Source organism: Cyprinodon tularosa, unplaced genomic scaffold, assembly GCF_016077235.1.
Source record: "Cyprinodon tularosa strain WSP-4 unplaced genomic scaffold, ASM1607723v1 ctg729, whole genome shotgun sequence".
Taxonomy (NCBI): Eukaryota; Metazoa; Chordata; class Actinopteri; order Cyprinodontiformes; family Cyprinodontidae; genus Cyprinodon; species Cyprinodon tularosa.
In genome coordinates, this window is record NW_024039484.1 from 371,700 (window position 1) to 388,384 (window position 16,685).

At 40.5% G+C, this 16,685-nt stretch overlaps 2 protein-coding genes across 3 annotated transcripts; one reads left to right on the forward strand and one right to left on the reverse strand.

Moving 5' to 3' along the window:
• The first annotated feature begins 358 nt into the window (after positions 1 to 358).
• Positions 359 to 6,453, forward strand: utp3 (UTP3 small subunit processome component). Its single transcript, XM_038269360.1, has 16 exons — positions 359 to 549; positions 743 to 830; positions 2,957 to 3,013; positions 3,094 to 3,150; positions 3,231 to 3,321; positions 3,401 to 3,469; positions 3,542 to 3,663; positions 3,751 to 3,903; positions 3,984 to 4,055; positions 4,276 to 4,316; positions 4,393 to 4,489; positions 5,341 to 5,469; positions 5,561 to 5,682; positions 5,760 to 5,835; positions 6,050 to 6,157; positions 6,237 to 6,453. Exons 1-16 carry the CDS (start codon positions 461 to 463, stop codon positions 6,324 to 6,326), a joined length of 1,461 nt encoding a protein of 486 aa, XP_038125288.1. The 5' UTR covers positions 359 to 460; the 3' UTR covers positions 6,327 to 6,453.
• Positions 5,864 to 16,685, reverse strand: ppcs (phosphopantothenoylcysteine synthetase). 2 transcript variants are annotated; one of them, XM_038269361.1, is made up of 4 exons: positions 16,587 to 16,685; positions 12,070 to 12,595; positions 8,364 to 8,467; positions 5,864 to 6,865 (listed from the first exon to the last, which is right to left on the reverse strand). In XM_038269361.1, the coding sequence occupies exons 2-4, from the start codon at positions 12,590 to 12,592 to the stop codon at positions 6,539 to 6,541; spliced, it is 954 nt and encodes a 317-aa protein (XP_038125289.1). In that variant the 5' UTR covers positions 12,593 to 12,595; positions 16,587 to 16,685; the 3' UTR covers positions 5,864 to 6,538. The 2 variants fall into 2 exon arrangements, with proteins under 2 accessions (XP_038125289.1, XP_038125290.1); XM_038269362.1 differs by having other exon boundaries at positions 16,612 to 16,672.

Consider the following 16,685-nt stretch of genomic DNA (forward strand, 5'->3'; position numbering starts at 1 on the left):
GTGTTGTTGTGTTCGGTGACTGACGTTTATTTCTGTCAGGCTGAAGGGACAAAAGTTGGAGAAATACCGATTCTCTTGGCGTTTAAAAAAAACAACACAAAACAGCGTAAGAGGACCTCGTTAATGTATTTATTTTACAATTTTTTAAAAAGAGCAACCGATTAAAATGGATGTTACAAAGTTGAGATGATTATATGAGCTGTTTTTAGCGAAAAATGATCAGGAGCGCCTTGAGAATGGTCAGATCCGCCTCTCTGGCTGCAATGCGCGCTCCCGACACAGGGGGAACAGATTTTCATGGGGAAACAGAATTTCGCACAAGACCTCTTGTGCTCTTGTGCGAAATTCCAGCGGGTGGCGGTATTCTCCGGTTCAAACCGAAGAATAAGACATCACGGAAGCACATGGTACCCAGCGTCTGGACTGGAACCTTTGCGACCCAAATGTATATTTGAAGTGTATGTATCCCTTTATAAGATTTCACCCTGTTTTATTTGGAAAGTTTTTCAGTTCAGCTCAGATCGCTAGCATCATGGTTCGAGCGAAACGGTGAGTTTTTCCTGAATTAGTCTGTTTGTTTGTATGAATCTCTCCAGCCTTTCAGCACAGGCTGTTGGTTCTTCAAACTTGCAACCAAAGAAGTCTACAATTATTGATGGTACCTGGAAGAAATCAAGCCAAGGAGAAGTAGTGTGAGAGTGCAGCAGATTTAAATCCACATGTTTGTGTTGTTGTTTTGTAGAGCTCAAAAACAGAGGAGGCCTAAAAAGGTGGAACAGTATGATGAAGATGACCCTGAAGCCTACAGAAACATGCCAGTTCCTGATAAGGTAGGAAAACGGCGTCAGCCTGTAAATATCACTGTAGCTGCAGCTGTTTATTTACATTTCTAAGTATGGATATATAGTTCCACTATGCCTTAATTACCTGGTTTATCTGTATAGAAACATCCTGATACAATGTTTTGACTTCTTGAACTTTTAATAACAATCAAAGCCACTGTTTTTTTTTTTTTTTTTTTTTTAAGTAATAAAGGGATGGCAAATACATTGATCATCAGGGGGAGGTTATTTTGGAAAAATCTGACAGTCCTGATCTTAGAGAGGAGGATATAGCTGAAGGAAATCTTTATAAATATACTGTAGCTTTATGCTGCTTGATGATGGATAGCCTTGTGATGACAGTTGAACTGGAATCTACCTTCTTATCTGAGCTTTCATCACTCTTTTACTCTGAGCTTAGTAGAAACAACACTCCAAAAACGTATAACGATGATAATATTGCAGTGTTGACATATACACTATATTGCCAAAAGTATTTGCTCACCTGCCTTGACTCACATATGAGCTTAAGTGACATCCCGTTCCTAATCCATAGGGTTCAATATGACGTCGGTCCACCCTTTGCAGCTAGAACAGCTTCAACTCTTCTGGGAAGGCTGTCCACAAGGTTTAGGAGTGTGTTTATGGGAATTTTTGACCATTCTTCCAGAAGCGCATTTGTGAGGTCGCACACTGATGTTGGACGAGAAGGCCTGGCTCTCAGTCTCCGCTCTAATTCATCCCAAAGGTGTTCTATCGGGTTGAGGTCAGGACTCTGTGCAGGCCAGTCAAGTTCATCCACACCAGACTCTGTCATCCATGTCTTTATGGACCTTGCTTTGTGCACTGGTGCACAGTCATGTTGGAAGAGGAAGGGGCCAGCTCCAAACTGTTCCCACAAAGTTGGGAGCATGGAATTGTCCAAAATGTCTTGGTATGCTGAAGCATTCAGAGTTCCTTTCACTGGAACTAAGGGGCCAAGCCCAGCTCCTGAAAAACAACCCCACACCATAATCCCCCCTCCACCAAACTTTACACTTGGCACAATGCAGTCAGACAAGTACCGTTCTCCTGGCAACCGCCAAACCCAGACCCGTCCATCAGATTGCCAGATGGAGAAGCGCGATTCGTCACTCCAGAGAACGCGTCTCCACTGCTCTAGAGTCCAGTGGCGGCGTGCTTTACACCACCGCATCCGACGCTTTGCATTGCACTTGGTGATGTATGGCTTGGATGCAGCTGCTCGACCATGGAAACCCATTCCATGAAGCTCTCTGCGCACTGTTCTTGAGCTAATCTGAAGGCCACATGAAGTTTGGAGGTCTGTAGTGATTGACTCTGCAGAAAGTTGGCGACCTCTTCGCACTATGCGCGTCAGCATCCGCTGACCCCGCTCCGTCAGTTTACGTGGCCTACCACTTCGTGGCTGAGTTGCTGTCGTTCCCAAACACTTCCATTTTCTTATAATACAGCTGACAGTTGACTGTGGAATATTTAGGAGCGAGGAAATTTCACGACTGGATTTGTTGCACAGGTGGCATCCTATCACAGTTCCACGCTGGAATTCACTGAGCTCCTGAGAGCGACCCATTCTTTCACAAATGTTTGTAAAAACAGTCTGCATGCCTAGGTGCTTGAATTTATACACCTGTGGCCATGGAAGTGATTGGAACACCTGATTCCAATAATTTGGATGGGTGAGCAAATACTTTTGGCAATATAGTGTATGTAAGATATATTGTGCAGCCCAATTGTTGCCGCTTAAATAAAGTAACAGACTTACAGATTTGGGTAAATAAAAGACAATAAAAGATTAAGGGTTTGACCAAAATTTAGACCCTGGTGTCCAATTTTGATGCTTACAGGTGGCAAAAGGTGAAGGGGTTATGTTCTGGATGTTTTAGATTTGCTCTATACAGTTATTAATTTTTTTTTCTTAGAGTAGGGAATGCATTCTGACACACATTACTTGGGTCTTTTGAGAATTCTGTGATTTGAGGTTTGATTATCTATACATTTGAAACAACAAGGCCATGCTGGAGATTATACTGAAGAACCATAAATATCTGATCAACCCTCACAGCCAAAGATCTTTTCTGCTCAACTGATTCAGATCGCATGCTTTTATTTGACAGAAATCGTCAGAGTTCATCAAGGACAGGATCGACAATTTTCACGACGAGAAGATCGCTGTAAGTCTGTGGTCGCAGTTGTTAGCGAGTGTCACGTTTTTCTTGTTTTGTTTTTCACTGTCTATTCTGTTGTGCTGCAGAAACTTCTCGCTCGTGGAGTTCAGATGGAGAGTGACGTAGAGGAGCTAGATGATGAGGTTTTGATTTATGATTTTTGTCCTGATTGTAATTTGGATAATAAAGGTGCCCCAAACTAAAACGTGTCCAAACTTTTAAGGAGGAAGTGATGGCTCTGGATGATTCAGAGTCGGAGGCGGAAGAAGAGGGATCCGACATGGAGAGTGATTTAGAGGAGAAGAAAGAAGAAGGTAAAGATTGGGGTTGTTAAACCTTGTTTTCCGTTCAGCTTTTTAGTTTTTCTTTCTAAGCAAATATTTTTGTCCTCAGACCTTCCTAATGAAATGGCGTGGGGAACCAAAAAGAAAATGTTCTACAACTCGGATTACATCACCACCAGTAAGCACCTGATCAGCAGTGTCTTTAACGGGCGATATTGTGGTACTCTTTTAACCCTTTGTGTTATTGCAGAGGGGAAATCACAGGAAGAGTTGGAAGCTGAGGAAGAGGAGGAAGAAGAGGAAGCCAAAAATATCCAGAAACGTTTAGCTGCCAATCTGAGCGAGGAGGATTATGATTTAAGCTGTTTTCAGGTATTTACAAATGACCCCCCCCTATAATCTTCAAAAAAGTTGGTCACGTACTGGTTGAGGTTTTTCACTGGGACCGTTTTATCGAAGGAGTTTGCTGTGGAGGAGGAGGAGGACAAACCTGCAGAGAAACAGGAGAGGATTGTGAAGGATTTGAAGCAGATGTCTCAGAAGGAAAAGATGAAGCTTTTGAAGAAAGAATCCCCAGAGCTCCTTGAGCTCATTCATGACTTCAAAGCAAAGGTACAGCTTATTACCAACCCTCATAAAACCTCACTAACCTCCAGAAGCTGACGTCAACTCATCTGTGTTTGTGTGTGCAGCTCACTGAGCTCAAGGACGAGCTTCAGCCCCTCATGGAGATGGTCAAAGATGGGACGATCCCTGCAGGGAAGGTCAGAACCGCCTCTAAACCAAACCACTGTTTCTCCGTAAATTTCTCCGCTGTGAGATCAATAAAGCTCATCTAATCTAATCTTAGAAGAGGCCACTTTGTGGAGAGACTCATTCCTGCACAATTTGTTTTAAGCTTGTTGTAAATAAACCCTGTCTGTTAACCTTTGGTCAGTCGAGTATAAAAAAGCCAATCAGTTCCTTTCATCCTGTTTTCCAAAGGGGGCGGACTACCTTCAGACAAAACAGCAACTTTATCTCAAGTGAGTCCTGATTAGATTGTAACATGTCAGAGAAGAGAGGAGGCTCAGCAGTTAACGAGTGTTTTCTCTGTTCCAGCTACTGCACCAACATCAGCTTCTACTTGGTGCTGAAAGCCAAACGGATCCCTGCACACAACCACCCTGTGATAGAACGGCTGCTCACCTACAGAAACGTATGTCTGCACACTGCTGGTGATGCAGGGTGGCCAAGAGTAAATGCTCTGATGTTTAAAAAAAAAAACACACTACTTTTATTTTGCACTTTGTTCCTCAAGAGTGTAAACTTCCCTCTGTGGTTGGGCTGGATATTACCCACTGAAATCTTACTTTTATGTGTAGTTCAATAATAAATTGCTTCCACTTTTCACTACCTGGAACAAAATCCCATATTTTGGTTAAACTCCCAATCGAACTTAAAGTTCTTGATCATTTCGGTGGATTTTGGTAGTTATATTAAATCAGCTGATATTAAAAGGAGCACTAAATGTTTCAGTGTTAATTCCTGAGCACCAGCACAATCATCAGGCCATTTTAGGAAGCAGCTCAGCAGAACACGCTGAAGAGAGACCATCTTCAAAACAGCCCAGTTTTCTCAAACACTGGAGCCCTGCTGGGAGGACAGCGACAGGCTGCATCATTAGCAGCGCCGTGCTGCCGATCCCACCTGCCGCTTCAAACCTACCCACCAACTCGGCCTCAAAGCAATCTCTCTTTGACTCACAGCTTTGCTTTAATCCTCCTGAGTTACTGAAGGATGTTTAAAAGTGTTAACTTTTACAGTCTAAAGGAGATTTGTGTGTTTTAAGCCACCATATTTCCCGTCCTACTGGAGATATTGAAATTGGTTATTTTGTGAAAGAGCATTGGCCACCAATGTCGGAGTTAAAACACCACCTTTGGATATTTTATTACTTCATATCAGATGAGTCCAATAGGAACTTAGTAATCTGCCTTTTCTTTGGTGAGGTGAGATTTAATGTGGTTATTAACAGTTTATTCACCTTCTACTGTGATTCGCCTGCAGCTCATCAATGAACTGACGGCAGTAGATGCTCATCTGGCTCCAGAATTTCGCAGACTTCTCACTGCAAATGAGAAAGTCAAACGTGTGAGCAGAACGACAGAGAAGACTGCCACAACACCAAAGGAAAAGGTGCCGTATTCTCTGCTCGTTCAGAGCTCATTAATCCGCCTCTCCGTCTCAAACTGTTGGATCTTAAATGTCAACATGTGGTTGGATGCAGGACTCAGAGGAAACTCCACCTGAGAGCAGCGACTCTGACTTGGACGAGGAGGCAGCTTTGCGTTTCTACAAAGAAGTGGAGGAACGGGTGAAACTGAAGAGGAAGAGCAAAAATCCAGAAGAGTGAGTTTGGTTTGAGTCTTTAGCCTGTAGATATGAAGCTGGATGGTTATCTAAAAAAGAAAATGTTAAATCTGCAGGCTGGAAGAAAATGAGGAAGAGGATCAGGGAGATGAAGAGTTGGATCCAGATGCCAAAAGAGGAATCACTTATCAGGTACCAGAACAAACACACAAAAACTGAATTACCTTTTAAGTGAACATTTTTACTCTCCTTTGGGTCTCGCTGATGTAATCTGCAGTGAGTAGTTGGACAGCAGAAACATTTGGTGCTTCAGTTTTATTTGGAAACTGTCTCAGGAGTAAACGACCACTCGTATGTGAATAGCTCTTCATACCTAAAACAATCATTAAATGTGATACCTTCACAGATGGCCAAGAACAAGGGGCTGACACCCAAGAGAAAGAAGATAGACCGTAATCCCAGAGTCAAACACAGAGAAAAGTACCGGCGGGCCAAAATCCGCAGAAAGGGACAGGTTGGTATCACACGCATGGATTAGAACATCTACAGCTTTCTGGGAGTCATCAGGTACTGAACCAGATTCTTCTCACCAGGTTCGGGAGGTTCGTCGGGAGGAAACTCGTTATGGCGGAGAAGTGTCTGGTATTCGGGCCGGCGTCAAGAAAAGCACCAAGCTTAAGTAACCAGGAGCGAGTCCAGACTGTGTGGAGCTGCAGCCGCACTGATGTACATGTTCATTATCAGTTAACAATCCACACATCATGCATATTTTACTGATAACCTGAATAAACATTCAAACACGCACAATAAGCGGCTGGATCTGTTTGTATTCAGAAACTGACTGTAGAGGGAAAATCAGGTATGAACTAATCCTAATCAGGACAAGTTAAGCTAATTATTTCTGTGAGCCAGTTATAAAGCTGCTGTGCGCCGATGTGAGGTTGCTCACAATCCTCTCCTCTATCTCCACGTCCTTCTTCAGCTCCTCCTCAGTGAGGACCAGGTCAGCCTGGGTCTCCGGGGTCACGACCACCACGTAACCCCGCCGGGAGTCCAGCACGTTGGCGACCACCGCCTGGTGTCTGTACGTGTCCAGGGCTCGCCGGGCCCTGTCGAGCAGGATGCTGGGATCCGTCTCCAGCTTGAAGGATGTGACAAACGCTTGAGGCGCCCAGTCCTTAACGAGGGGTGACAAGATCTTAGGAACCATCTTCATGCTGAGCTGAAGAGGGGAAAAAAAAATCATAAATGAGACTATAGTTCTAATTGCGTCTCTGGATTGAGGGTCTTAATAGACTCCGGTTTTTCTTCCCCCTTTTATTCCACTTAACATTCTGTTGGAAAAGACTGAAGTTCCTGGTCAGTTCAAAAAATGTTTGCCCATTTCTGTTTTTTTTCTACAGTTTTCAGTCAAGGTGGAAGCTGGAAAGGAAAAACCTTGGTTTCCCTGCATCTCATCAGTTTGACTAAAGTTATAATTAAACTTCTTGACAGGATATTTTTATCTCTTGAATTCAGGTTTCAGTTTACATATTTTCAACCCACAAATTGGTTATTTTAAGGTGTTTTACAGAGAAAATGGAATAAAATCATGCAGACAGAAAGTTGGAAGTTTTTAAAAGGAAACCCTGCTGATTGCGTCGAGTCGCTGACTTTTTAGGATTCAATCCTCCTGGATGATCATACAGTAACAGGCGTTCAGTCTCATTGTGTGATAGTCATTAAACTAATAAGAGTAACACTTCTGATCTAAATATAGGACAATCAGAAACTTTTTTTTTTTTTTGTTCTGTTGAGGTTGCTAGGTAACAACAAGAAGTTACTTAGGTCAGAGTGGGAACCACCGATTTCAGGAAGTCCAAACCACCGATCTGTTAATTGACTGGATTGTTGATGGGCCATTGGTGGTACAGGGTGCTGCTAAGTCATCAGCCGCGATATTGATACTCAGAGCATTCAAAATGTAAAAAATGTGCGCTACATCATCGAACAACCATGATTTTCTTATTTTCAGGGGGCTTAAGACTTTAAAAAAATATAAATTCATCCCTTTGACATATGCCGTTTCATAATATCTGAAGATTATTGTAATTTATGGTTAAAAAAATAGGCACATCACATTCAGTATGAAGTCCATAAAGTCTATAAATCATGTAATATAATATACTGTACAAATTTCAATACAACAAAATTAGTGTGTTAATGGAGCATAATATTGCTGTAGTCAGATATTAAGAATATTACACCCACATAAACACACTGATGATGTACATGTAATATATACATGTATTTATTACATTGTTATGGTAATTACATTACAAGTATGTTCATGCCGTGACTGGGTGAAAGTGGGGAGTACCAAGATGGTGGCAGGTGACTAAAATTCTTTTCTGAATCCAGTGGATAAATAGAGATCAGTGGTCCACACCAGGAGATGTTCAGAATAACATCCAAAATTTACTTCTTGCATTTTACTAAACATCTGGCATATCTATCTGGCAATTTTATAATCTGCCTTTATCAAAGTGGAGGATTTTCTTTCATTAATATTTTTGAATTTTCAATGAGAGAAGTTTGGGACTCCTAAATGTGTACCTTAAATCCAAAAAGATCAGTTTTCTTATTTATTTATTTTTACTTTATCTGTTAGTAATAAATACTTATTCATCCAACAGTGAACATTAGTGAGAACTTTCATCCTCTTTTTATTTATTTTTTACCTGAAGAGGCCCGTTGGAAGACTGGATTTTGTGTTCAGGCATCTCTGAGGCGGGTATGTAGAAATCGGACACGGCTGCAGCCAGGTAAAACATGGCCTTTGATCCTAAGGGAAGGGTAAAAAATTGCTAATAGGGTTTAAACAGAAGGAAGCAACTCTTTAACCTGTAACATACACACCTCTTACAGATATAGAGAAAGGCTCATGAATTCATCTTTTACTGCAGTGACATGTTTTCACACTGGAAAACTAGATTTTTGATATATAAAAATACCATTTAGGACAAACCTCTTATCCAAGTGCTCTCAATGTTTCAATAGAAACCATGTCTCTTTAAATAAAGCTTTCGTTTTTAATACTTCTAGAGGCTTTTGTGTTTAATATGTTATTAGAAATTCTCTTTTTATAGCTAATAAAAAGTGGATCTTTTCCTAAGAATATATAAAAACATATAGGCTATTTTCCTTTTCCTAAAACATGCAACAAAAATTAACATTTTTTATTGTCAGATGGTCCTCATGGTAGAGCTGGGCGATATGGCGATATATATCGTGAGGACAAGAGAAACATGTCTATCGTGACCTTTCTCCTCTATTTTTTCTATCGTGAAAAACTTTTTTTAATTATTATTATTACTGCTAATATACATTTTAATATAATTTGTTAATATAACATTTTGCGTTTTTGCTATGCAAACTCTAAGTGTATATAACGAAAAAAAAAGAGAATAAAAAGATAATGTGTAGAGAACGTGGTTTTGCGACACTACACCGCTTTACGTCTTTCTGGCTTGAAAAAAAAAGAATGATGGACACCCAAGAAGATGTTACCACAGCAGCGGTTACAGAGTCTAAAAAGGTTGCCAGGTCACAGACACAACAAACACCACTTTTGCCCAAAAGGGGAGGCAGCTCGGTTGTTTGGTTATACAGGTGCTGGTCATAAAATTAGAATATCATGAAAAAGTAGATTGATTTCAGTAATTCCATTTAAAAAGTGAAACTTGTATATTATATTCATACATTACATACAAACTCATATATTTCAGATGTTTATTTTGTTTAATTTTGATGATTACAAATGACAACAAATGAAAATCTCAAATTCATCATATCAGAAAATTAGAATATTACTGAAGACCAATAAAAACAAAGGATTTATAGAAATGTTGGCCAACTGAAAAGTATGAACATGAAAAGTATGAGCATGTACAGCACTCAGTATTTAGTTGGGCCTCCTTTGGCCTGTATTACTGCAGCAATGCGGCGTGGCATGGAGTCGATCAGTCTGTGGCACTGCTCAGGTGTTATGATAGCCCAGGTTGCTCTAATAGTGGCTTTTAGCTCTTCTGAATTGTTGGGTCTGGTGTATTGCATCTTCTTCTTCACAATACCCCATAGATTTTCTATGGGGTTAAGGTCAGGAGAGTTTGCTGGCCAATTAAGAACAGGGATACCATGGTCCTTCAACCAGGTACTGGTAGCTTTGGCACTGTGTGCAGGTGCCAAGTCCTGTTGGAAAATGAAATCTGCATCTCCAAAAAGTTGGTCAGCTGCAGGAAGCATGAAGTGCTCTAAAACTTCCTGGTATGTGGCTGCGTTGACCCTGGACCTCAGAAAACACAATGGACCAACACCAGCAGATGACATGGCACCCCAAACCATCACTGACTGTGGAAACTTTACACTGGACTTCAAGCAACGTGGATGAAGTGCCTCTCTTCTTTTCCTCCAGACTCTGGGACCTTGATTTCCAAAGGAAATGCAAAATTTAATTTCATCAGAGAACATGACTTTGGACCACTCACCAGCAGTCCAGTCCTGTTTCTCTTTAGCCCAGGCAAGACGCTTCTGACGCTGTCTGTGGTTCAAGAGTGGCTTGACACAAGGAATGCGACAGCAGAAACCCATGTCTTTCATACGTCTGTGTGTGGTGGTTCTTGAAGCACTCACTCCAGCTGCAGTCCACTCTTTGTGAATCTCCCCCACATTTTTGAATGGGTTTTGTTTCACAATCCTCTCCAGGGTGCGGTTGTCTCTCTTGCTTGTACACTTTTTTCGACCACATCTTTTCCTTCCCTTCGCCTCTCTATTAATGTGCTTGGACACTGAGCTCTGTGAACAGCCAGCCTCTTTAGCGATGACCTTTTGTGTCTTGCCCTCCTTGTGCAAGGTGTCGATGGTCGTCTTTTGGACAACTGTCAAGTCAGCAGTCTTCCCCATGATTGTGTAGCCTATAGAACTAGACTGAAAGACCATTTAAAGGCTTTTGCAGGTGGTTTGAGTTAATTAGCTGATTAGAGTGTGGCACCAGGGGCCATCAATTTTGAACCTTTTCACAATATTCTAATTTTCTGATATGATGAATTTGAGATTTCCATTTGTTGTCATTTGTAATCATCAAAATTAAACAAAATAAACATCTGAAATATATGAGTTTGTATGTAATGTATGAATATAATATACAAGTTTCACTTTTTAAATGGAATTACTGAAATCAATCTACTTTTTCATGATATTCTAATTTTATGACCAGCACCTGTATTTCGGATTTCAGCCATCTGATAAAGAACAAACGCAGCCGATATGTAAACTGTGCAGCAAAGCCGTTCCAGCGGCTGATGCAAATACTTCCGGCCTCTTTTACCACCTGAAGAAAAATCATGAACAAGAACACGGGAAACTACAACCACTCCGATCAAAACAAACAAGGGATGAAAATACAGGAAGCACTGGAAAGAAATTCTCACAGCCGAAGCTTAAGGAAGCATTCGCCCAAGGATCACAATATGAGAAGACGTCTCAGCGACACAAGCAGATCACAGGTGCTATTTCACGCTATATCTGTAAAGGCATGGCCCCCGTTTACATAGTCGAGAAAGACAGCTTTCGGGACCTCGTCCGTACACTCGATCCCAGATATGTGATGCCTAGTCGAAAACATTTCAGTAAAGTGGAGCTGCCTGGCTTATATGCTAGTTGTCGGGCTGAAGTGGAGAGAGAGGTACGCAGTGGTGCGACGCATTATGCGTTGACTACGGACATGTGGATGAGTAGAGCAACACAGCCTTATATGAGTCTCACCATCCATTTCATCAAGGACTGGACCCTCCGCGCTCGGTGTCTACAGAACGTGTACTTTCCTGAGGACCACACCGGAGTGATGCTCGCCCAAGGTATGAGCCTGACATTGCTATGCACTTTTGTGCGTTCGCTAGTTTTACTATTATTGGTTTTACTAATATGCTTACACCAATTAACTGTGTGCTTTTACAGCATACGCATGTTATTCCAAATCTGTTCACTGTCATGGCCGCAAATTGCATAACTGGTGTTCTTGGTTTGGGGTTGGGATTCTCATATTAGGAAACAAGATGATGGGTAAAAAATAGGCGATGAAAGATTTTTTTCAACCCTGTCCATCTGACGGACTATGAAAACATAAAATGCAACATCAGTTGTGGTATATTGTGATATATATCGTTATCGTGATATAAAATAATCCATATCGTGATATAGTTTTTTTTCCATATCGCCCAGCCCTAACTCATGGGTCAGAATGTGGCCACGGGAAAACATACACCTACAGTCAAATGATTCAAAAGTTTAAAACAATTTCAGACATGCAGTTTTTTTTGTCTCTGCTGAAAAAAAGGATGCTTTTTCACCCTCTGCAGAGCAGCGGATTAAAGCTGATAAATGTATTACCTATAGTGCTGAGCCCCTGTGCTGCTGCTTTTAGTAAATGCAGATACTCTGAAAGAGTGTTGAATTCGATGGGAAGGAGAAGTCCTCCGTCCTTAACTTTGTTGTACCGCTTCAGTACTCTGCCAATGTCCGGGAGTACCTGCTGGTCCACCACTACCTCACCGCCTCCTTCTCCTCCCCTGAACTGCAGGGCGTCCAGCATGTTGATGGTTAGAAACATGCGAGTGTAGGGATAGAGAGAACGGTGCCTGTGCAGGAAAATGACGGCGTAGCCTGAGTCTAGGAAGTATTCGGCCGAGGAGGCTCCTCGCCTCCCGCTGCTGAAGTTATCTAGGAAACGGACGGTGCGTGACTCCAAGGGGACTTTGGTGCCTCCTGACGTGATGAGGACAACTCTACGACCTGCTTGGGCATGATGAGTGGCGAAAGTGGCCATCTTCTCCTTGACCTCCTCCACATGGGAGGGAACAGCAAACTCTTCGGCCAACTTTCCGTCGATGGAAGATATTTTGGGCTCGGCCATTTTCTTAGGAGAGAGAAGAGAGTTTGTGTCACAGCAGAAGATTTAGGAAACAAAATAACCAAGGAACCTAAAAGAATTGATGCAAATGGGGTTTGATCCGTTTCCGATTCTGGTTTACACGTAACAAAAGAATTCGATGTAATCAACTGGTTTTCGTTTGATAGAAAACTGTGAATCAATCTGACTGTATGATCTGGTTGAATCATCTTTGTAAAGGGCTTTGTGTTGTGAATTGGCGCTATATATAAATAAACTGAATTGAAATCCACAAGATATTTATTTTTTTTATAGCCAATGTGTCTTTGGAGTATCTGATGGTTCTTTTGCTGTTTTTCCAATTATTTTCAGTCCAGAGTTTGTTAGTTTCAGAGGGTAGCTGTTGGGTGTTTTAGGATGAATCTTAGACCCAATTAGCTCTTTACCAGATGAGCCAATTTCATCATGTTAACAGGATTAAATACCAAAACAGTTTCTTCAGGTTTGTTACCTGGGTTCCCTTTCAAACCGTCTCTAAATTCATTTAATTATTCCTAATTTGTTTAGAGCTTTCAAAAACCCAAGTTTACTTGGAAGCTTTAAAAGTCGTCTTGATCAAGGACTCTTCAGGTGACATTTCTCTTATTGACTTTTTTTTTTTTTTTTTATGTCTTCCAATAATCATAATAATAATAATAAAAAGGGACCTTGTCAGCATTCTGTTAACTAAAGCCTGTCACAGTTTTTTATCATATTCTTTTAATTTTCCAATGCCTCATTGGACAAAAAAAATGAACAAATACCCATACTCATACCCATTCAATATATTAAGATGATGGATCGTAATTCTTGTCATGACTAGAAATATCACGATAATGATAGTTATAGGTAGGTAGATAGGTGGTTGAATTATTTATGAAATTATTCTATTGTAGTTGACAGTACATTTGTGATTAACCCATAGTTTGCTCACTCTTCCATCTCTTTTACACCTTAACATTTTATCCACTGACCAGAAAGTACCAGGGATCTACATCACCTAGATCTACACAAGATGTGCACACACACAGCATGGCACCTATATTATGAAGTAGAAGATTAATGCCCTTATTTGTTCAACAGCTGGGAAATACAGGCAGCAAAACTACGCGAAAATGTATAAAAAGAAAGGTAAAATATATAAAAATACAAAAGTGTAGAAAAGTTACTATAAAGTGAAGGCTAACCTGCAACATTGGACAAATAATTTTTTAGTAAAAACTGTATATTCATATAAGGGGTGGAACAGTTCACAAAATCCACGGTTCGGTTCGGTTCACGGTTTCGGGGTCACGGTTTTCGGTTCGGTGTATGTTTATTGTTACACCGAAAAAAAATTTTCATAAAAATTAATGACCATTTTTTAAATGAAATTAATGAAAAAATCAGAAAAAATGAATGAATTGCAATTATTTTTAATGATTCGTGGAAACCATGGATCATTTCCGCATGTTTTGCTGCTTTGATTTAATCATCTCGCGCATGCCCTCTACGATCTACAAGGAACTCAGAGCGGAGCGGACGGGAGCCACAGTGGAGGCTGTACGCTTTGCTTTGTGCAGGCGGTCTGGAGCGCAGCGCTGACGGAGTATGTGGGATTTCGGGGTTAGCATGATATGTTGGTCGTGTTGCTGTTAGCATAAACAAAACGTGTTGCACAATGCTTGCACACTGTTGCACTTTTATCCACAACTTTCTTTCCGCCATCATCGTAGGTCACTCTAAATGCAAAGTGGTCCCATACAGCAGACCTATAAAGTGCTGCTGGCGCGTCTTCCAACTCCTGTCAGGGGTTGAGGTTAAGGATTTTTACCACTTGCCCTTCGGGCAAGAGACTTACACATTTCATTTGCCCAGAAACAATTTTTACTTGCCCAGTATAATGTTTGATAAATATAGTTTCTAATATTCATTTTTGTATATATATCAATGAAACATGTTTGTTTTTTAATTCAGTATTTTTTTATTTTACAGGTTCCTGGTGTGTATATGCATGCCTCAGATAATGAACTCAAGCCTACATTACCATGTTAACATGCCTTTCAATCCTTCCTGCACATTCTTTTCAAACTAAACTTTGCTTTAAATTGTTGTGTGCTTGGGAAAAATACAAATTGTAATGTTAAAAAAAACAAACAAAAAAAACTTGACAGGTTAAAAACTTAAGATAAATCACAAGATAGAAGTCAATGTCACAAATAAATAACTTATTTTAGAGTCACAGTATGTTTATACAAGATAATACTATTAATATAATGTGACTTTTCTAGAGAATCATTATACAGTTATTTTATACAGGGTTTCCACAGTCTCACATAATTTCAGAATTCCCTGACTTTTAACTGACTCAGGATTAGTTTTCCCTGACAAAATAAATGCAGCAACAAGACAATAATAATAACATAACGGGTCACAAATTTAACATGTTTAGCTCTATAACATTTAAATGCACCTCTCCAATGTCTGAGAGAAAAAAATTAATGAACATTTTTTAATGTATGACCACTGTACAGAAGACTGCCATATGATAGCGCTTTCTAGCTTGTTTGTCGTTTTGGTAACTACATCAAAATTACCGCTAGGTTGACAAAAATCACGCGGCGTTTTCAAATCACGCGTCTTTTTCAAATCACGCGAGAATGTGTACAAAAACAACAAAAATGGCGCCGGCTGGGTCGTTTTCAGCTGTGGTGATTTAAAAGTAATTTTGAGTGATAAATACTTTTTTTTGCGATCACTGCACTTGCACGGCGGGCAAATGCAATGAAATTTGTACTCTCCCGACAATAAAAAGTGCTTGCCCCGGGCGATCGGGCAATAATTAACATCGAGCCCTGCCTGTTCTTTCCCACTCGCCATACCCACACAATTCTCCACAACAACTCATTTTTTTCTGCTACACCCGGCTATGCTGCTTCGCTTCTTCTTCTTCTTGTTTACTACTGGTGGTTGGCTTTGGTCGCAGTACCGCCACCTTCTGCTCTGGAGTGTAAACGCTTCGCCTATAAGAAAATGGAGCCGCGCATGAACCGAACGCCACACACGCGAACCGAACTGAGACAGTCGAACCGAAATATTTAGAGAACATGAAACAAATGTGCAAAACAGCCCAGGTGTAAACATGTTGGGGATAATATTGGTTATAAAGTCAAACTGCTGCTCAGGAGATGGATCTAAGATAATACCTCTTTGGGCTCCTAGTGAGCTGAAAGAGCTGTGCAGCAGCCACTGTGATTGTGACCTTTGGGCACATGAAAAGTGCAATAACAATGTTAGTTGATCTTTTGTGCGGCTCTAATTTTCCTTTCCAACATGGTGATGCAGCAGATGATCAGTTGGAGGCATGCCTCCCTCCTGCAGACACAGATTTAGACCTAGTGCTTTTATAAAACAGAATTTTAACCACCACTCAGCTTAGATCAGACACTCCAAAAACATTGCCTCCGAAAATACAATCCAAGGTAAAATAAAATAAGATACAAAAAAAGAAAAAAAACTAGCAAAAGAAGCAGGTCTGTTTCTCTAAAGCAGGGCAAAGGAAATGTATTTTCAGAAATTTTGCAAAAATGTCTGTACGTCTCTGGACAAACCCGCGAATCAGATTAAAATTAAAATCTAATTCATCAAATAAACCAGGAATTGTTGCAGAAACATAATATAACTACAAGTTTGACCCCAAACCTTGAAGACTCTATTCAAACATGTTTACAACGGTAAAGTCAGATGAACAGACCGACAAGTTTGGCTATGAAGTTTCGTAGTTAAATCTCAGTAACTATTTTTAAACTTTCTTAACCGATGAACTCCTTTGGTTTTCTTGACAACTAAACGCAGCAGATTATCAGCTGTCAATAACTTCAAGGGACTGTATTTTTAGGGGGAAACCCCACAAAGGACTAAATTTGGCTCTTATATGAATGCAAACTGTACAAAACTACAACAGCAATGGCAATTCAACAATGGGGGATGTCATACATACTGATAAAAGATGTTTTTGTTCTCACTTCAGCGTTGTTATCCTCTTTTACTTGAGCACTTCCTGAAAGCGCTCAGCTGACACTCTATGGTTTAAAGAAAT

What these genes read in the sequence shown, in the direction of transcription:
- utp3 (XM_038269360.1), top strand. Translation starts at nt 461, where the DNA reads ATGTATCCCTTTATAAGATTTCACCCTGTTTTATTTGGAAAGTTTTTC. An exon ending in ACATGCCAGTTCCTGATAAG is followed by an intron (nt 831 to 2,956) that starts GTAGGAAAACGG and finishes TTTATTTGACAG; the next exon opens with AAATCGTCAGAGTTCATCAA. An exon ending in AAAGAGGAATCACTTATCAG is followed by an intron (nt 5,836 to 6,049) that starts GTACCAGAACAA and finishes ATACCTTCACAG; the next exon opens with ATGGCCAAGAACAAGGGGCT.
- ppcs (XM_038269361.1), bottom strand. Translation starts at nt 12,592, where the DNA reads ATGGCCGAGCCCAAAATATCTTCCATCGACGGAAAGTTGGCCGAAGAG. An exon ending in ACAGGGGCTCAGCACTATAG is followed by an intron (nt 8,468 to 12,069) that starts GTAATACATTTA and finishes CCCTTCCCTTAG; the next exon opens with GATCAAAGGCCATGTTTTAC. An exon ending in CTTCCAACGGGCCTCTTCAG is followed by an intron (nt 6,866 to 8,363) that starts GTAAAAAATAAA and finishes TCCCCTCTTCAG; the next exon opens with CTCAGCATGAAGATGGTTCC.